Source organism: Sciurus carolinensis, chromosome 2, assembly GCF_902686445.1.
Source record: "Sciurus carolinensis chromosome 2, mSciCar1.2, whole genome shotgun sequence".
Taxonomy (NCBI): domain Eukaryota; kingdom Metazoa; phylum Chordata; class Mammalia; order Rodentia; family Sciuridae; genus Sciurus; species Sciurus carolinensis.
Window position 1 is genome coordinate 172,440,267 of NC_062214.1, and position 21,303 is coordinate 172,461,569.

At 38.3% G+C, this 21,303-nt stretch overlaps 2 protein-coding genes across 2 annotated transcripts in view; one reads left to right on the top strand and one right to left on the bottom strand.

Moving 5' to 3' along the window:
- Bbof1 (basal body orientation factor 1) overlaps positions 1-8,613 on the top strand; it is a 42,909-nt gene extending 34,296 nt beyond the window's left edge. The window contains exon 12 of the mRNA XM_047539492.1: positions 6,480-8,613. Coding sequence (XP_047395448.1) covers positions 6,480-6,491 — 12 coding nt within the window. The 3' untranslated portion in view covers positions 6,492-8,613. The remainder of the gene's footprint in view (positions 1-6,479) is intronic.
- On the bottom strand, positions 1,450-21,138 carry Aldh6a1 (aldehyde dehydrogenase 6 family member A1). The gene is made up of 12 exons (XM_047539490.1): positions 21,011-21,138; positions 15,309-15,365; positions 13,313-13,387; positions 12,984-13,145; positions 12,583-12,661; positions 12,127-12,429; positions 10,946-11,067; positions 9,309-9,498; positions 8,928-9,109; positions 7,061-7,240; positions 6,617-6,715; positions 1,450-2,756 (listed from the first exon to the last, which is right to left on the bottom strand). Exons 1-12 carry the CDS (start codon positions 21,056-21,058, stop codon positions 2,652-2,654), a joined length of 1,602 nt encoding a protein of 533 aa, XP_047395446.1. The 5' UTR covers positions 21,059-21,138; the 3' UTR covers positions 1,450-2,651.
- Between the last annotated feature and the right edge of the window lie 165 nt (positions 21,139-21,303).

Sequence of the window (21,303 nt, forward strand, 5' to 3'; positions counted from 1 at the left end):
CAGTGGCAAAGTACCCCTGGGTTCAATCCCCAGTACCAAAAAAAGAAAAGAAAAAAAAAAAAAAAAAAAGGAAAGCAGCAGTATAGTCAAAATGTATACTATCTTTTATGTAAGCACAAACATAATGACATTACAATTCTTAACTTTGGACATAGGGTGGGAAGTCTATGTCCAAGTCACTACAACCTAGGTGACAAAGGTATTATAAGGAATTATGGTACCATTAAAAGAAAAAGCCAGATTTCTTTCTCTTTAAGAGCTTTTTATTTGTAATTTGTTATGAATAATCAATTAGTAGAATGTAGTATCTGAGAAGGTTCAAATGAAGCCATATCAAATCAAAAAAGAAAGAAAAATTCTGAATTTTTTAGCTGCTACTAACTTGAATACAACTGTACACATATTTTCCCCAAGAAACAAGAAACTTTTGAACAGCAAGTAGTTGGCCAAATGAGCTGATTTCAATGAGAGCAACACAATTCTGACTAGTCAGTATTTTTTAAAAAGTGACTTTCCTTAAATGTAAGGAAAATGTTAGGAATCTTTGTGGCTATATTTAATTCCACTTGGAATTTAGGCATAATTTTTTATTCAACCCAGCCTGAAGTTGTTGGATTGTATTATATATAAGCTATATTTTATAAGAGAAAACAAGGGGCAATTGCATTCTCAAAAGTATAAATTTCTATTGCCTCACCTGTAGGGAGGCAGAAAATAAAAATAAAAATAAAAAAGACCCAGAGTAAGGTTGTAAGTATTACCTTAAGTGATTGAAGGTTCTGACATTCTATCCATGCACAACATTTTCAAAGTTCTTCACCATCCTTAACTCCCCATGGAGTAGGGTAGCACTAAATGACTAATGGAGAAACAGAAAAATAAATGACGGCATCTGCCTAAGGGTTATGCCATTAGAGCCAACAGTCTTCCCCTAGTTCAGAAAGATGGAATTCAACTGGGATGGTGGAAAAAAACAGAATCTATTTTGTTCAGCACATCAACTTTCATTCTTTTTTAATTTTTTTGATTGTTGATGGGTCTTTATTTTACTCATTTATTTATATGCGATGGTGAGGATCAAACCCAGTACCTCACACATGCTAGGCAAGTGTTCTACCACTGACCCACAACCCCAATTCATCAACTTCCATTCTCATTTCAAGATTAGATATAGTGGCACATGCCTGTTGGACTTAGGAGGCCAAGACAGGAGGATTGCAAGTTTGAGACCAGCCCCAGCAATTTAAGACCCTCAGTAAATTAGTAAGACCCTATCTTAAAATCAAAACTAAAAAGGACTGGGGATGTAGCTCAGTGGTAAAGCATCCGCAGATTCAATCTCCAATACAAATAATAATAAAAAAAAAGATGTATCAAAAAAACAAAGGATAAAGGCAGCTGAATTAACAGAAGAAGACTATCAAAGCATTTCTTCTTCACTACTTAAAGTACTGAAAAACTTAAAAATTTATTAGACCCTAATTAATCAGATGAGGAATTCTCTCATTAAAAGGTATCACTTATGATAATTGCAGGCAAGAGAAAAGAGTAATATATAAAATTTGGCAAGCCAAGTGTGGTGACACATGTCTATAATTACAACGACTCAGGAGGCTGAGGCAGGAGGATTGCAAGTTCAAAGCCAGCCTCAACAACTTAGTGAGGCCCTAAGCAACTTAGCAAGACCTGTCTCAAAAAATAAAAAAGGCTAGGGACATAGCTCAGTGGTTAAGCACCCCTGTGTTTAATCCCTGGTACCAAAAAATAAAAACAATAAAAAAATAAAAAATTTGGCAAATAATAGCATATATGACTTGCGTAAGGCAAGAATCTAATGCAGTTTTGTGGGTGGACCCCTCCTTTATTTCTGGGTCTAAAATAACTTTTGAAATAATTTTCTAAGAAAACTATTTTGCATCTGAATTAATGACTGAAGCACTGATAAATGATTGTTGAAGTAAACCCTGAAACTTAACATTTGGCACATAAAACATTAATTTATCCATTGCATACAGAGGTATCCTTGAGATTTGATTTTAAGAAGCAGAAATGGGGACAATGATAGAATTAGTGGTCATGAATCACAGGGACAACAAAGTGGCAAAGAAAAGAAAGAGCAGTGATCACAATGTTGGGATAAATAGAAATGGATTGATTATACTTTGTGTCAGTGAGGGAATGAGCAAGAGGCTCAGGAAAACTTGGCAGAGGGGTCTTGCCCACTGGCATTGATGAGGGCTGTCTTGGAGGCTCAACCAGAGTTCATGAACTAGTTCTATCCTGTTTTCCCATCCAAGGATTCTTTTTCCAATTTTTGGAAGATCATCTGTACATACATTGACCTTACCCTCCTTCAGGTCATTAGAAAAGGGGAAAAGGTTTTAGAAAACTGATCTAAGCTCTTATTCCAGATAAGCATTATAGTTACAAGAGTTGCCTTCAAAGCAGAAGTATGAAGAGCAAATAAAAATCTGGAGTTAGTGTTACACTACGGGTCTCCCTACACAACTCTGAAGGGGCCAAGAGCCTGAGAAAGAGTTTAATAACAACATATTCCAATCTCAAGGATCTAATCTGAGCAAAGTTGACAAACGAAGCTGGTCAAGAATAGAGATTTCTCAGGATGGACTGAGTCTTGGAGAAACTTGTTTCTAACGGCCCATGGTAGGCATGACTACAGCAGGTGAGGAAAGAGTAGCATCTTCTTCTTTCCACTGAGAAGTGATGGTCTTTAGCTGAGTGTAGAACTGGATTCCCTAAAGACAGCAAAGAGAATAGCAAGAGTTAACATATACTTCTGGTGGGGGAAGGTCATGATTCTTCTTTGAATGAACTTTTCAAGGTTGTTCTGTGAGTGCTACTCATGTTCCTATTTGAGCAACAGGTGCAACCAAAATCCAATGTGTTGTTCATGAGATAATCTAAAACAGTATAATACCTGACACAGAGTAAATAGTCCATTCTTAGCCATTATTAATATCCTGAAATTAGAATTTATAAGTTAAGAGTATCTAAATGGAAAAATAGAACAATGTAATCTGTTAAACTTGCAGGTCATTCTGTTACATTTTTTTTTCTTTCTTTGTAAATTCTGATGCTCGGAATTGAACCCAGGCCTTGTACATGCTAGACATGTGCTCGGCCACTGAGCCACATCACTGGCCCCTTGCAGATCATTCTATTCCCGAGCTGAATATCGTGTGCCATGTCAATAGATTTAACTCAAATCATGCCTCTACCCTTATTTTTTGTTTTTTATTTGTTTATTTATTCATTTATTTATTTTGCAGAACTGGGGATTAAACCCAGGGGTGCTGTACCCCTCAGCTACATTCCCTGCTCTTATTTTGAGACAGGGTCTCACTAAATTGCCAGGCTGGCCTCAAATTTGTGATCCTCCTTCCTCAGCCTCCTGAGTTTTGGGGATTATAGGCGTGTGCTCCTGCCTTTACCCTTACTGACTGCAGCTTGACCTTGAGCCTTATTGACTTAACATGCACATTATGGAAATGTTGTAAGGAGAAAATGAATGACACACAAAAATATCCTAGCAGTTACTGCTGTTCAATAATTGTTAGTTTTTCTTTCCTTCCCATGGCGGGGGAAGGAATAGAGTATGAAATATATATGTTAGGCCATTTCTGATAATTGTGTAATAATGAGCTTTGTATTGAAGTGGCAACCAAGTTTCTGTAGCAAATCAATTGTTTAAAAAAGAAAAGAAACAGTGTGCAAGGGAGACTTAAGAAGGAAAAAGAAAAAAGAAAGAGGAGAGAGAAAGCATACATTGTGCAGATCTAACACTCATAAAATTATTAGCAAACTAGAAAGATATTAGGAAAAAAAAACTTCCTTGATTTAAATGCTCTTCTAGAATTATTTGACAAAATCTGGGCCATTTTAATATGTTGAAAGCAAATTTAAACATGAAGATGCAACTAACTTTTTTTTTTTTTGGTACCATAGATTAAACCCAGGGGTGCTTAACCACTGAGCAACATCTCCAACCCTCTTTGTTTTTTTAAATTTTGAGACAGGGCCTTACTGAGTTGCTTAGGTCCTTGCTAAGTTGCTAAGGCTGGCTTTGAACTTGTGATCCTCCTATTTCAGCTTCCTGAGTTGCTGAGACTACAGGTGTGCAGGTTTGCACCATCGCACCCAGCAAATTTTTACATTTTCCTCTTTCTTTCTTTCTTTTTTATTTTTTATTTTTGAGACAAGGTCTTGCCATGTTTCCCAGGCTGGTCTCAAACTCCTGGGCTCAAATGATCCTCCTGCCCCCAAGTAGCTAGAGCTATAGGCATGTGGTATCATGCAGGGCTTGACTTTCATGTTTTATTATGTAAGGTAATACTTTCATGTCTTCTTTCCAGAATGCCAAGTGCAATTTAATAACATAAGGATAAGACTTCAACTGTGTATATCTTTTCCTCCAAGAACCCTATCTTACCAGGGTAATTTATAGTAATTAAACCGAGATAGCAGTTTGTGGGAGGAAAAAAAAACTATTTAAAAAAATATTTTTAGTTGTAGATGGACACAATACCTTTATTTATTTTTATGTGGTACTGAGGATCCAACCCAGTGCGTCACATGTGCAAGGGAAGCACTCTTATCACTGAACTACAACTCCAGATTGAGAAAAACTATTTTAAACAGTAGTTTTACTGTTTCCCTCAGAAGAAATGCTTGTTACTAGTATCAAACTACAGGTGGTCTATGATTTGCTATTTTTCCAAGTTAAGACAGTGCAAAAGCAATGTGTGTTTAGTAGAAATTGTACTTTGAATTTTGAATTTTGATCTCTTCCTGGACTAGAAATAAGCAATACAAATTATCAGCCCCAACCATGAGAGTTGTATACTCTGTTGAGTAACTATGATGTTCAGTAGGTTAGGTGTATGATATTTTCAACTTATGATAGGTTTATTGGGATGTAACCCTATCATCATAAGTTGAGGAGTGTCTATATAATATAGTCAATTTTGCATAAACTGTCACAAATGTACAAAATGGATAATGAATCTCTCAATACCTGACTGTTGACTCTCTTTTTCTTTTTTGGTACTGGGGATTGAAATAAGGAGTGCTTTACCACTGAGCTATATCCCTAGTCCTTTTTGGTTTTTATTCTGAGATAGGGACTTGCTAAATTGCTGAGATTGGCTTCCAACTTGATACGTTCTTGCCTCAGCCTCCTGAGTCACTGGATTATAGGCATGCTTCCCCATGCCTTGCAATGTTGACTTCTTAACCCATTAGCCATATCTTAACCATATGGTCATAACTATCATATCTGTTATGTGATCTGATTGATAATTTTTAATTATTTAAAATCATTAGATAGGTAGGTTCTCATTAAGTTGCCCCGCCCTCAACTTGCAATCCTCTTGCCTCAACCTTACAAATCACTTCGATTACAAGTGTGTGTCACCGTGTCTGCTAGAAAAGTGTTTGATACAAAGAAGGTGCTCAATAATTTTTTTCTTTCTTTCTTTTTTGTTTTGTAGTGCTGGGGATTGAACCCAGGGCCTTGGGCTTACAAGGCAAGCATTCTACCAACTGAGCTATCTCCCCAGCCTTCAAAAAAATTTTTGATAAACAACTATTATAGGAAAAATACATGCAATGGGAACACATGAGGGATACTACCTAGCATCAAAGAAAGGGGTGGTGGTGATTAGAGGTGATTTCTTTCTGGAAGAATAGCAGAGAAAATGGCATATACAAAGGCCTGGACTTCCCAGGCATGGTTGTGAATGCCTGTAATCCTAGCTACTCAGGAGACTGAAGCAAGGAAGATCACAAGTTCAAGGCCAGGGCAACTTAATAAGACACTGTCTCAAAAAATGGACTGTGGGGGTTGGTGTTGTGGCTCAGTGGTAGAGCACTTGCCTATCATGTGTGAGGCACTGGGTTCGATCCTCAACGCCACATGTAAATAAATAAATAAAATAAAGGTCCATCCACAACTAAAAAAAAAAAATTAAAAGAAAAATGGACTGGGGATATAGTTCAGGGGTAAAGCATCCCTGGGTTCAATCCCCAGTACTACAAAAACAAAAATAAACAAAACGAGACAAAACAAAAACTCCCAAAGCAAAGTCCTAAACTTCCTCATGCTGTTTTCCCCCAACATTGTTGCCTTAAGTTGTTCAAGAAGAAGCAATTTTGTTAACGTTTCATTGACTTTAAAAATTTTTTATTCTTTATAGTTATACATGACAGTATAAACCATTTTGATATATTTATACAAGCGTGGAATATATTTATTCTAATTAGGTTCCCAGTCTTGTGGATAGATGTACACGATGGTGATATTCACTGTGGTGTGTTTGTATGTGTACATAGGAAAGTTATATCAGATTCATTTCACTGTCTTTCCCATTCCTATCCCTTCTCCCTTCCCTTCATTCTATTTTGTCCAATCCACTCAACTTCTATTCTTTCTTTCCCTGCCATTGCTAAATCTTTTCTAGGAGACTATCTGAGAAATACTGCAAAACAACAGGTGACCCCACAGAAGCTGCTGGCACGTCCTTCTCTGCAGAATCCTTGTTCCTGAATATGTTCAAGAAAAGTTTCTTAAAGGAAAAAAAATGGACTCAAAAGTTACCTGTTTGCCATAGAAATTGGTGTCTCCCCTGAAGGATGATCGAGAACCAGTGAATGAGAACATTGGCAAAGGCACTGGAATAGGGACATTCACTCCGACCTAAAGCAGAACAAATCTACATCAAATACTAAGCAAAGGACTCAAACTATAGACTCTCTATTTAGAAGCATAAAAGACTAATTTATTTTTTCTTTTTAAAAAAAATCAATTTAGATTTTATGGTTTTTTTGGGGGGGTATTTGTTTTTTGGAGAGACCATTTTAAATTGCTAGCTTCCACCCCATTCTCTATTCTATGAACTTTTATTCCTAAGGAAGAAATGGAGCATTGTGGAAGATTAAAGGGGCAACCTTTACACAAGCTACAATGACTGATCACTGTCTACTGTGTCCTCTTAGGAATCCCTAAGAGCTGTGAGAATCTCCAGAAATTCTGTTTACAAACCTGTCCAACATCCACCAGGTGAGAATACTTCCGAGCAGTGGCTCCATTGGTGGTGAAAATGGCAGTTCCATTTCCATAGGGGTTGTCGTTTACAATCTTGATGGCTTCATCTAATGTTTCTGTCTCCAGAACCACAAGAACTGGACCAAAAATCTCTTCTTTGTAACAGGTCATATTTGGCTGCCAGGAACAATGAAGAAGTGAGCTTTTTGGATTCTACGTATTTTATACTTATCTGGTAATTTCACTTACTACCCACTAGTTTACATGGATTGCTTTCATGTTAGCAATCTCTTTTTATTTTTAAATTGCCTATTAAAAAAAAAACAACTCTGTTCCATCTTCCAATCTATCAACATATAAACAACTTGAAATTCCTCTTTACTATAATTATACTCTTTAAGTACTGTACTTTTAGTTCCCATGATACAACACTAGCTTCTTTTGTAAAAACTGTACAACTTGTTTCATACAATTGTTGTGTTACCAAAAAATTACATAAAATGTATTTCTTATAAATCTAATATATATAAAACATCAAACATTTCCAAAACAGAAGCTAGAAAATGAAAGTAAGCAAGTCAATTAGTTCAAAATTTTTGTCATAAAGTCACACCTTCTCAACTCTGCCCAGGGGCGTTGAGTGCTCTCTTGGCTCTGGAGTCAAGGAGAGGTTGTAAAATAACACAAGCTGCATGCCTGAAGCCAGTGATCCCCAGCTTTGTTAATAGCCTTTCCCCTGTTGTTCTAAGCCTACCAAGGACTTAGAATATGAAGCAAGAGTTGCTTCAGAGAAGAGTCTCAAACCTATAAGGAACAACATTGCCTTTCTACTCATTACACTCCATTCTCACTTATCCTTTGCCTCCCAAATTTAACTCTCTACATTTGTATTTTGATATTATGTCATACATAAACACTCAAAACAGCCTTCACCACTACACCTAACCAGCTGTGTTTATTGATTTTGTGGCAAGAGACTTAATTTCTATTACACTTACATTCAATCCTTGGTTATTTAGGAGTATAGGTTCCTAATCCCAATTTAGTCATGAATGTCAACTGAGAGACTTTCAGAGTTTTGACAAAAATTGACAGATCACTTCTTTTTGGCACTTTCCCATAAAGATGTAGCTAAATTTTGAGACTAGAGTAGTTAGTTACACAAGTGTTGGGGGTTGATATATTGATTGAGACATTTCAGTAGCTATGAGGTAGGTAACAAGAAGGAAGACAAAATTACCCTAAATAAGTAACTACTATAGTATAAGACAAGGGTTGACAAACTACTACTACCTGTGGGTCAAATGTGGCTATCTGTTTTTGTACAGTCCACAGCTAAGAATGGTTTCTGCATTTTTAAATGGTTGAAAAAAAAATCAAAAGAATACTTCATGACATGTAAAATGATATAAATTCAAATGTATGTCCATAAATAAAATTTTATTGGAGCACAGCCACCTAATGTTTATGGCTGATTTCACACTACATGTCAGAATTGAGGAGTTGTGACAGAGATTATATATTTCTGAAAAACTGGAAAGTGTGCTGAATACTGGTATGATAGAAAGAACTCTGGTTGGAACTCAGGAGAGGAGACTTATTCAGACTCCAAATTAAAATAAGTGAACAATCCTGGCAAGAGTTGTGGTCTTAATCATTAACTGTCTTCATTTAAAAATCAGAAGGATATGGGCTGGGGAGATAGCTCAGCTGGTAGAGTGTTTGCCTCGCAGGCACAAGGCCCTGAGTTCGATCCCCAGTACCGCAAAAAAAAAAAAAAAAAAAAAAAAAATCAGAAGGATAGCTTCCATAGCCTCTAAGATGCCTTCAGCTTTCATATTTGTGAAATGATTGAGTTGTTCACCTTGACATTTGAGATGATGGTTGGTCCAACAAAGTTACCATTTTCATAGCCTTTGACTTTAATTTTTCGCCCATCCAAAAGGATGGAAGCTCCCTCCTTTGTTCCACTATCAATCAGATTACAGACTCGCTCTTTGGCCTGAGGGGTGATCAGAGGGCCAAGATCAGCTCCAGGCTGGTCTCCTGTAAAACAATATACAAGTAGACTAAGGACTTATAAAATATGTCTGCTAACAATATATGAATCTGAATGACAAGTACATATTAAAGAGAGGCAATGGTAAGAAGGCATGACTGCTTCCACTGGTCAAGGTCAATGCTAAAACCAAGAGCTAGTGTCAAAGATACAAAATCTAAAGTTGCTGGGTAGATAAGTGATTACCCGCATTGACTCTCAGTTTTTTGGCACGCTCCACCAGCTCTGGAAGCCACTTCTTAGCTTCTCCCACAAGGATTGCTGTTGAAAGAGCCATGCAGCGCTGACCAGCAGCTCCAAATGCTGCCCCAACCAGCTGGTTCAGTGTATTTTCCTTGTTGGCATCTGGCATGACTACCCCATGGTTTTTGGCTCCCTAAAGAAACACAGAATGTGCATTAGTCTTCATTAGCCAAATATAATTAAGCTAAGAAATAAAGCACAGAATCTGAGATTTCAAATGAGAATTTAAGGGAAGGATTAGAGAGTTCATTCTTTGTTGTTTTGAGGACAAAGAAATTATTTTTAATACTGCCGAAGTCTTAGCAACATTAAGCAAGTCTCCACATTTTTTTCTTCACTTCCTAGTTTATAAACTGCTATGTATTTAGCTCAAAACCATTACCAAGGCAATGAAAGGCCCCAATCACACTCAAACCAACAGGTTAAAAACTGCATCCAGAACCCAAGGAAAATGTCTTTTTCTAACTTAGGGAATAATTTGTTGTCTGCTGAGGTTTCCAGTTAAATGAAGAGTAATGTAAACAAAGAGTTGCCCGTAATAATAATACCAGTAATTAGCCAAGCTGCACATGCCTGCAATCCCAGCAACTTGGGAGACTGAGGCAGGAGGATCACCATGTTTGAGGCCAACCTTGGCAACAGAGCAACATCCTCAGCAACTTAGTGAGGCTGTTTCAAGGCAGAAAATATAAAGGACTGAGCAAAACATCACTAGGTTTAATCTCCTGTACCAAAAATAAATAATTTAAAAAGTCAGTAACCAATTGAAAGTCAAAATCAGACCTGATACATAACATCTAGAATGAATTTCTTCAATTTGGCTTGCTTCTAGACTTCTAGATATATAACTACATACACATCTTCTGTGTAGAATGACATATTAATTTTCACATTTTTCTAGATAAGTATAATTGATTGCGTGGGTATATATCATGTCTACTACTTAATTTAATCCCATTATACATAATGTTGAACACAGAACACATGCATAAATATGGACTGAGATGGGAGGGGCTTAAGTCAAATTGAACAAAACACATTCAGCCATGAAAAATAATGTTTGCTGAAGGAAGAAGGGTAGGAAAGATGTGGTAGGACTTTATATTTAGCATTAAAGTGTTGCTAAGCATTTGGCAAGGAACTAGTAAGAGAACAGTAAAAATTAAAGCATGTTCACATATCATATGGGGATATTTGGTTCTTTTCAGTGCCTTGGAATTACTACTTAGGATGTACCTTAAAAGAAGGAAGGATTAAGGGCTAGAGCATGGTATAAAGAAAGGAAGAAACAGGGCCGGAACCAGAATCTGGCTGTTACTGCTGAACACCCAAAGAATCTGAATAACATTCTTAGGAAGGAATATGTCCCTTGTTATCAAGATTAGTTGTATATGATAAAGGTGATCAACATGATCAATATTCTTCACAAGGTTCATGGTTAAGGAGAAGACATTCAGTACGAAATTGTAATTAAGAAACAGTGGCATTAGTGGGGTGAGTGGTCCTGCTATTGAAGTGCCGTTCCTAGGTAATTTATAAACATATAACAAAGTTCAGGAGAAAAAAGAATAAAAAGTCACCATATTAGCCTGGACCCTCTTGCCATGTCTTGATCCTCTCTCAAAGATATACTCTCCTGCCTGGTTGGATCCCACAAAGCTGATTGCTTTGATGTCCGGGTGATCACAAATAAAATTTACAGCTTGGAGAAGAAAATAAATGGTCACCAAAAAGAACAAATGGCCATAGGTTTCTCAACATGGCAAATCTTCTCTTTACCCACTGATATGAACAAGAAGTTCTCATAATTTGTTTTTCTACACTCAAGTGCCATTGTGAAATTCTCTCTTTTGTTTCCCTTAAATTCTTTACAAATTCTATTTAGCCTCTACCCTTTCAGTATTTTTTTTATTTATTCCAGAATTCCTATTTCTAGTCTAATTCTGAAAAACTACAAGTCCTATTTTCCTCTAAAATAACAGGCTTTCAAAACTGGACATTTTCATTTTTATTTTTATTTTTATTTTTATTTTTTTTCATTTTTAAAAATGTGATATGTCCTCAATTGGATACAGTAGTGCATGCCTATAATCCTAGTGACTCAGGAGGCTAAGGCAGGAGGATAGCAAGTTTGAGGCCATCTTCAGCAATTTAGTGAGGTCCTGAGCAACTTAGTAAGATCCTACTTCAAAATCAAAAATAAAAAGGGCTGGGGTTGTAGCTCAGTGTTAAAGCACTCCTGTGTTCAATCCTCAGTACCAAAAACATAAGAACTGCTGCTATATACAGAGACTCTCAGAAACTATTGTGCTGATATGATGAGGTGATATGGTGTTAATATTTAAAAGCAAGAAGCAGAGTCAGCCTTATGATACATACCCTAAAATTCATAGTTTATAGTAGTGACTTACGGCAAATTACTTAATTTCACTCTGCCTCAATTTTCTCATCTATACAATAGAAAAATAATACTTCCTCAAAGGGTTGTTGAGGATTAAATAAGTTAATAACTTTCTCTTTTTCATCCTAATTCATAATTTTGGAGTCCCATTGCACAGTGAAGGGCAAGAAGCACTGCTACTCCCCAGTTAGTTACCTTAGCACAGATACAGAAACAGTCAACAAACATTACCTTCAATCATGGAGATTATTAGTGAGTCCCTTCCTTCCTAGTTTCCTCATCCTAAAATACCCAGTCATCACTCAATATCTTAGTTTGTTGGTGGCCAGATTAAGTAGTCACATGCATTAGGGAAGTTACCTTCATGTTGTCCGTGGATAATGTTCAGTGTTCCATCAGGGGCACCAGAATCCTGAAGCAGCTTAGCAAGAAGCATAGTTGCTCCAGGGACTCGCTCTGATGGTTTCATTAGGAAAGTATTTCCACAAACCATGGCCATGGGAAACATCCAAAGGGGGATCATGGCAGGGAAATTAAAAGGAGCAATGCCTGCACACACTCCCAGGGGCAGACGATAGGAATAAAGGTCCATGTCTTTGGTGATAGAAGGCATGGTCTCTCCCAGCATGAGGGATGTCACACTACAGGCATGCTCAACCACCTCTGGAACAGAGAAGAAGAAGTTAGGCCACCAGCTCCCCACACGGAACACTGCTTAGCTTTATCTTGCTCTGTTCAGCCCAGAGGCTGTGATCAGGCCAGTGAAAGACTCCTATCTTTCTTTTCCTAAAGTCCCATAAGGGTTTCCCAGCTTACGAAGGCCTCGAAATACATCTCCTTCAGCATCAGCTAGGGTCTTCCCTTGTTCCAAGGTGATCAACTTGGCAATTTCTTTCTAGAGAGAAAAACACACAAATAGAAACTCATACAAGGATAGTCCTCCTTTTATTTTTGCAGTTCTGGGATCAAACCCAGGGTCTTGTGTATGCTAACCACACACACTACCATTGAGCTAGACCCGTAGTCCCTATGTTCCTCCTTTTAATTCTCAGGTAGCCAAGACAGAACAAACCCAAAGGAGAAGCAGAACAGGGAGAGAGCCATGATCGATGTCTCGGTGTTGCAGACTTAGGGAAGGCAGCTGAAAAGTTCTCTGGAGGAGTGACCAAAGCTCCATAGGCATCAGTGTGGAAAATTATACCATTTAAATGTCTTACCAAGTTTTCTTTAATAAGTTGTTGATAGCGGAGCAGGACCTGCTGCCGGCTCAACACTGATGTGTCTGCCCATGCAGGGAAAGCACGTTTGCAGGAAGCAATGGCTGCGTCCATTTCAGCCTTGGTGGACTGAGGGACCTGACCAATAACCTCATTGGTGGCCTGATGGGAAAAAGAAGCCATCATACTTTGCCAGTGCCATACCTTTTCCATGTTCCACCTAGTCACAGAGGCAGCACTATGTGTTCAAGTCCCCAGGCCCCCACCTTCCCACCATGTTCCCAGAATTCCAGGCTAGTCAGTTTAAGTCCCAAAGCAATTTTGCTTACTGGGTTGTGGATGTCAATCCATTTGTCACTTTTGGATTCAACAAATTTGCCATCAATGAAGAGTTTTACTGTTGGCTGGGGAATGAAACACACACACACACATACACACACACAAAAAAATTTATATTAATTGCTTTGCTTCTTTTTCCCTTTCCCTTTCATAAAGAAGTTCAGGTTGATAAATGAATCTTCCTGTCTTTAGGAATGTGAGCCTCAGGAAAAAAATATACAATGTTCTTATCTATGGTTCTATTAAAATGCAGCAGCACCTCTCAACACCATTTTCTCTCTGAGCAGGAGAAACTCCCTGCTATTTACTCAGTGAACTTCATGAGCAAACACATCACTTGGAAACTTCTACTACCTTTTTTTTTTTTTTTTGGTGGTGGTGTTGGGGATTGAATCCAGGGCCTTGTACATGAGAGGCAAGTACTCTACCAACTGAGCTACATCCCCAGCCCCCACTTGGAAACTATGGTTAAAAAAGCAGCCACTATGTGGATTAGCCAATTATAGCCTATTGGCTCCATTGACTTTCTGTCACATTACTACATGTACTCTTACCTTTATGATAAAAAAATTTAAATAGTTCTTTCTACATGCATTTCTTTTCTGAGATCACTTTCACTAAATTTTCAGAGGTCTAAGTTTTTTTTTTTCTGTTGTCTTACAGAATACCTGAGTGGGTAATTTACAAAGGAAAGAAGTTTACTTATCTCAGAGTTGTGGAGGCTAGATGTTTAAAATAAAGCAGTTGCATCTGGCAAGGACCTCACAATAACAGCAGAAAATCAGGAAGGGCAAGTGGGCAAGAATATCATTCATTCCTCTTAATGACCTAACCATCTCTTTATGCACTACGTCCCAACACCTACACAATGGCAATCAAACCTTAACATGGATTTTGGAGGGGACAAACTATATTTAGATCATACAGGGTCTGTGAACCAATAAAGGTGAAGGACTACTGTGTTACAGTGTGTACATACTTCCACATGGAAAGGACTTTGAGTAGCAGTCCTTGTTTAATAGATTTTACATACAGAAATGACAGATGTTCTGTAAAAACAACTGTAAAGATTTCAGAAGAGGACTATCTGGCAGATTCAACAAATTCTTTAGAAGAAGACAAGAGTGGTGGCATATACCTGTAGTCACAGGTATTCAGGAGGCTGAGGTAAGAGAATCACAAGTTCGGGACCAGCCTGGGTAACTTAGCTAAACCTTGCGCTCCTGCCAAACTCTAAACCTATAGAAGTCAGAGAAATGTTTGTACCTTCTGGCATAGTAAGTAAAATTCAGAACAGAAATAATCCAAAAGAAGGAAAAAACTACATTAAAAAAATTTTTTTGTAGTCGTCAATGAACCTTTATTTATTTTTATGTGCTACTGAGGATCAAACCCAGCGTCTCACACATGCTAGGCAAGCGCTCTACCACTGGGCCACAAACCCAGCCCCCAAAAAACTATGTTAAAAATGCTTTATGATATTGAAAAATAGGAACAATCCAAATGTTATATGGAGAAATTATTAGTTAATTCAAGCTACATCAACTTGATGGAATGCTACACAGTCATTAAAAATCATAATCAGGGGCTGGGGAGATAACTCAGTTGGTAGAGTGCTTGCCTTGTAAGCACAAGGCCCTAGTGGGTTCGATCCCCAGCACCCAAAAAAAAAAAAAAAAAAAAAAAGAAAGAAATCATAATCATAGGGGTGGGGATGTGGCTCAGTGATAGAGGAATTTCTTAGCAGGTACATGTCCCTTGGTTTGATCTCCAGCACTTAAAAAAAAAACAACAACAACAACTATAAAGACCATCTTGGAATAATAAAAATACTCACAAAATAATAGTCAAAATATTAGGTAAGAAAACCAAGATAAAAAATTTCACATATCCTCTGATCACAGTTATGTAAAGATAAAAAGGAATATCCCCAAACTATATTGGATTCCTTCTCTGAAGTCAATTTTCAGTGATAAATATACTCACCACTGAAGAAGAGAAGGAGGATGCTGGATACCAGGTGGAGTTTACTTTGGAAGAAACCTGTGTGATAAAATAGTAATTTGATAAATGAGAGCAGAGAATTATTAAAAATGCAGCAAATGGCTACTATATGTATATTATACTAGTTGTTGTGGGTATGAAAAAGAACTTGGTGTTTGTTTTCAAAAGCCATATACTTTTAAAAAATATATGAAACTATGAGACACAGCAAACTGAGAAAATAATAAATCATAATGATCATGTTTCAAATTTCCAGAAGAGGGTTGATTTAAATTTTTTGTTATGATATTTTCATAGTTTGGGGTCTGGAAAATGTCACCATAATTCTAACAGTAAGAAAATATTTAGCATGGTATATAATAAAACAGGTGTTGAACACAATGTACAATCAATATATATGTAATAAGCTATAAATAATATCATGTATAATCAATGTAGGCATAGATTAAATGGTACATAATCAAATGTAAGCATAAATGCTCATACAAATACTTGAATACAAACGTTCATAGCAGCATCACTTGCAATAAGCCAAAACTTCAAAATGACCCAAATGTCCACCATTGGATAGGTGAACGATGAAACCAAAGTCTATATCCATACATCAGAATACTACTCAAAAGTAAAAAGGAATGAAATATTGACACATGCAACATGGGTGATTATAATAATTATGACAAGTGAAAGAAGTCAGACATAAAAAGAGTACATAATAGATGGTTTCATTTATATAAAAAAACTATAAAATGCAAATAGTATGAGAAAGCAGCCTAGTAGTTACTAGGGAATGATGGGGAAGGTGGTAAAGGGGGCTCAGAGGAAAACTGTTTTTTGGTGATGGTTCATTATGTTGATTGTCATTTTTGTCTTGTTTTGTTACTGCAGATTGAATCCAGGGGCATTTTACCACTGGGCTACATCCTCAGCTCCTTTTTTTTTTTTTTTTTTTTTGGACCAAGGATTGAACTCAAGGGCACTCAGCCACTGAGCCACATCCCCAGTGCTATTTTGTATTTTATTTAGAGACAGTGTCTCACTGAGTTGCTTAGTGCCTTACTTTTGCTGAGGTTGGCTTTGAACTTGCTATTCTCCTAACTCAGCCCGGAGGTCAGAGATTATAGGCATGTGAGCCACTGCGCCTGGCTCCTCAGCTCTTTTTTTTTTGTTTTGAGACAGGGTTTTATAAGTTGCTGAGGTTGATCTGGAACTTTTGATCTTCTTGCTTCAGGGTCTCAAGTTGCTGGAATTACAGACCTGTGTCACCACACCTGGCTCTCATTATCTTGAAAAAAAACATTAAACCATATAAATTGTACAATTTCTTTCTTTTTTTTTCTTCCTTCCTTCCTTTCTCTCTCTCTCTCCCTTCCTTCCTTCCTTCCTCTTTCTCTCCTTTCTTTCTTTCCTTTCCTTTCTTTCTTTCTTTTCTTTCTTCCCTCCCTCCCTCCTTTCTTCCTTCCTTCCTTCCTCCCTCTCTCTCTTTCTTTCTCTCTTTCGAATTCAGAGGCACTTTTACCGCTGAGCCACATCCCCAGTCCTTTTTATTTTGAGACAGTCTCACTAAGTTGCTTAGGTCCTCACTAAGTTGCTGAGGCTGATCTTGAACTTGCAAACTTCCTGTCTCTGCCTCCTGAGTCGCTGGGACTATAGGCATGCACTACCATGCCTGGCACAAATTGTACACTTTGAATATGCAGATTATTTTATACCAATTTTATTTCAGTAAGGCTGTTTTTAAAATGCCACAAGTACCTTACAGGAAGAAATGTGTCCTATCAGTATTATTTGAGTGGCAAAATCAGTGAATGGAGGAGGGAGGGTCAGTTACAATGTCACTCTCACACTGTAATTCTAAAAAAAGTTTATATATATGTTGTGGAAATTGATTTAAACAAACCCTTGGAATGGCTTTCCACTGCCCTTGGGATAAAAACTCATCTCCTTGATGTTGCTTGGAAGACTCTCTGTAGTACTTTTGTTTCTCTAGGTCTCAAGGCTTGCTACTTTCCTCCTTTCTTTCTCTGTTCCAGTCATTCTGAGTATGTTTTGCACTCTTGCCCTTGTACATGCTAATCACTCTTGGCTGGCACTGTTTCATTCTATTTGCTTGGTTCACTCCTAATCTTTTAGGTGTCTACTTGGTCAACATTTTGTCTAGGAATCCTTAACCTTAGGTCTGGGGTAAGTACCTGATTGTGGAGTTTTTTCCTTTCACTTTATGGATATTAATCAAGCTATTAAGCTTGTTTAGTTATTAAGTACCTCTCACCTTAGATCAATAGACCATTGTGCCCTCAGCCCATAGCATGGTTCCTAGAATACAGTAAGTACTCATTGATATTTTGCAGAACGAGCCAGGCATGGTGGTAAATGCCTATAATCCCAGCTACTTGGGAGGCTGAGGCAGGAGGATAGCAAGTTCAAGGCCAGCCTTGGCAATTTAGTAAGAATAAATAAATGCCTCAAAATAAAATTTTAAAAAGGAAGACCTGGGGGTGTAGCTAAGTGGTAGAGTGCTTGCCTATTATGGGCAAGGCTCTGGGTTCAATCCCTAGCATCAGAAAAAAATGCAGAATGAATACTCACCAGGCAATATTTTTATTTTATTTACTTATTTTGCTCTATGTGCTCTTTCAAAAAGGGCAGAAAATGCACTGATCAGCGAACTTGAATGTTTTAGGCCATTTAAGATTTATGTTTTCACTTATATACAGCCTGTCTCCTGTAAAGGGGCATAATAGACACTATATCTGGTACCACAGAACATTATCATATAGTTCTTTTCCCTCCTAGCATAGTTCTATTGTTTTTGTAGTACTGGGGATCAAACTCAGGGGCTTTCTCCCACTGAGCTACATCTGGATAAGCTGCCCAGGCTGGCTTTGGCTCCTGACTCAGTCTCTTGGGTAGCTGGGATTACAGGCATATATCATCACCAGGAGCAATTTACCACTGAGCTACATCTCCAGCTCTTTTTATTTATTTATTTATTTTGAGGCAGGGTCTCACTAAGTTGGTTAGGGCCTCACTAAACTGCTGAGGCTGGTCCTGAACTTTTAATCTTCTTGTCTCAACCTCCAGAGCAACTGGGATTACAGGTATGGACCAACTTGCATGTTTTTTTTTTAATGGAATATAATTTCTCATTTTTCTGGTTGTACATGGAGTAGGTTTCAACCGGTCATGTTAAATCTGACATCTTTTCTTCACTTCCTAAGAAACACTCAGCACCATTGCTGAAGAAAATATCCTATGACAAGTCATACCAAACTTCTGCTCTCGAGATGAGATGCCCATTTTCTACCTGCTATTTTCTTTACCAGGAACTCTCTTCTTTTCTTGGCTAATGACCTGTTAGTGTTAGTCTTGGAACACTTAGGCCCAGAGTCATACCCTTTTGGAAACTTTTCCTGAATTACACGGGTTGAGTTTGAGGCTTTTTCCTTATGCCCTTGCAGTACCCTGGGCACACCTATTGTTTATCACTTATTGCATTACATTAGAGGAAATTTTAGTGAGTCTTTTACTGAAAGTCTGGGACAGTACCCTCACAGAAAAAGATTCCAAGATTTAAGTCCTGAATTCCCAGTTCCATCAGTTATTAACGAGGTGACATTAAATGTCAGACAATTTATTTAGCTATATTTATTAATTCTAATCTTCATAAATATTCTTAAAGTTAGAAAGTTGTGGAGCTGGAATAGAAGCCAAATGCAATTGGAAGCTTGTGTTTTTTATACATCACTGAGGCAAGTTACTGAGTCTATAAGACTGGTTTTCTGAATAGTATGAGAATATCATAAGAAAAAGAGAGAGGTTCTTGGTTCAGTTTTACTAACCTCAATAACAGAGAAGATAAGCTGAATACATAAAATAACTGAAAACATGAACCCTCAGCTCTACAAATCCTTTTGATAGTCCTCTTTATATTCATGGCTGTCAGGATTTAGACTACTTTTGTGTGTGTGTGTGTGTGTGTGTGTGTGTGTGTGTGTGGTCCTGGGAATGGAACCCAGGGCTTCATGCATGTGCAGGAAGTGCTCTATTTTTATTTTGAGATACTGTCTTTCTAAGTTGCCCAGGCTGGCCTTGAACTTGTGATGCTCTTGCCTCAACCTCCCCAGTAACTTGGATCACTCTCTTCTGACTTAGACTATTCTTTAGCAAATTTTCAAGTTACAGCAACTCCTAGTTGGTTAAGGATTATTACTTCTCTTCTCTTTCAGGTTAGTTCAGAGATTTCTTCCAATAAATAAAAAAATAGTGTCTAATATTTCTAAAATAAAGTGCATGGGAAGAGAGATTCTCCTCTTTGATGCAAAAGTCAAAATACCTTCTTAATATTCTCAATGATTCATTTTTTTTCAATGATTCATTTCGATAAGGGAAGAAGTGAAGGAAAAAGCCAATTTCAGTGAAAGATTTCAACAAGGTAATAATGGGAAATATAGTTTCCTTGCTATTAAAAAAGAGTAGAACTAGGATAACAGCAAGAAATATGAGTGAAGCCAGACCAACCCCTTTAACCCATTCTATTACATAGCATTTTCAAACATGAACCTTTGCTGGCTCTGCCAAGAATTTTGAAAATATGTTTCTGCAGAACTCATCAGAACTTGATAAATGCTAATATTACCTAAAAGTGAAACAACATAAAAGAAGTTCCCAAGCTGAATGTAATGAGTAGAAAGGCAATGTTGTTCCTTATAGGTTTGAGACTCTTCCCTGAAGCAACTCTTGCTTCATATTCTAAGTCCTTGGTAGGCTTAGAACAACAGGGGAAAGGCTATGAACAAAGCTGGGGAATCACAGGTTTCAGGCATGCAGCTTGTGTTATTTTACAACCTCTCCTTGACTCCAGAGCCAAGAGAGCACTCAGCGCCCCTGGGCAGAGTTGAGAAGGTGTTGAAGAAGCTGACTTTATGACAAAAATTTTGAACTAATTGACTTGCTTGCTTTCGTTTTCTAGTTTCTGTTTTGGAAATGTTTGATCGTTTGAATTATGTGGAACATAGTGGTAGCATAACAATGTGCCCTTTACCTCCAACATGAACACCAAAACTTCGCAAGAAAAAGTTTAACGGAAAGTTTTGCACAGAACGTGTGGGAAATACAAAAAGAGTTATAACAGTTGGGAAAAAAGCTTAGCAAATGGCTGCTTTTGGTGAAAACCCAGTGTGCATTTCTACAAGATTCAAAGTTCATTTTCTGACCCCTTGAGTGCCTCCCCGCCCTTACCTCAGATTATGGATAGAGAAGTTGGGAGAAAGGAGCAATTTGGACGTTCCTGGCAGGGGAAAGAGCTCTAAGAGAGGTGACCAGAAAAGGGAGAGAGAGGTGGCTGGTGCAGAGGTGAAAAGGAAAACGGTGGGCGGACCGAGAGGTGAGAGCAAGCGAGTGACAGTAGGGACACAGCAAGACTGGAGGAGAGTGGGTCAAGCCAGAAAAGAGGAGGCTCGGGAGAAAAGGGTTGAGGGCCAGGGGTGATAATTCAGGGCTCGTTCCAGGGCGAGGGAAGGTACGAAGTGAGGGGGTGGGACAGGGCTGCACCGGTAGGGTGGGAACACAAGGGTCCGCCAAGAAGGGGCTGGGCCAAAAGTCTGTCCAGCCGGAGCATTGCTCAGAGAGTGGGTGGAAAGGATTCATTCCTAGTTTCGTGGTCCCTCGGCGCCACCCTCACTCGCCTGCAGGATCCGGGACCGCACAGCCGCCGCCGCCACCACCGCCGCCATGGCTTCGGGGTATCACTCCTCCGCTTCTCCAGCCTCTGCGGCCTGTGCCTACCAGGCAGCACCGCTGCCAGGCCTCGCCCTCCATCCTGCCAAACCTCCTCATTGGAAGACAAGACCACTTCCTCTAGCCAATCACTCGCCGGAACACCTGACTCCACCTCTCACTTCCAGTCCTTTGGAAATATGATTGGTCAGAAACAGAGGCGCTCTAGCCCCCTCCCACCTCAGCCAATTCCATTGGTGAA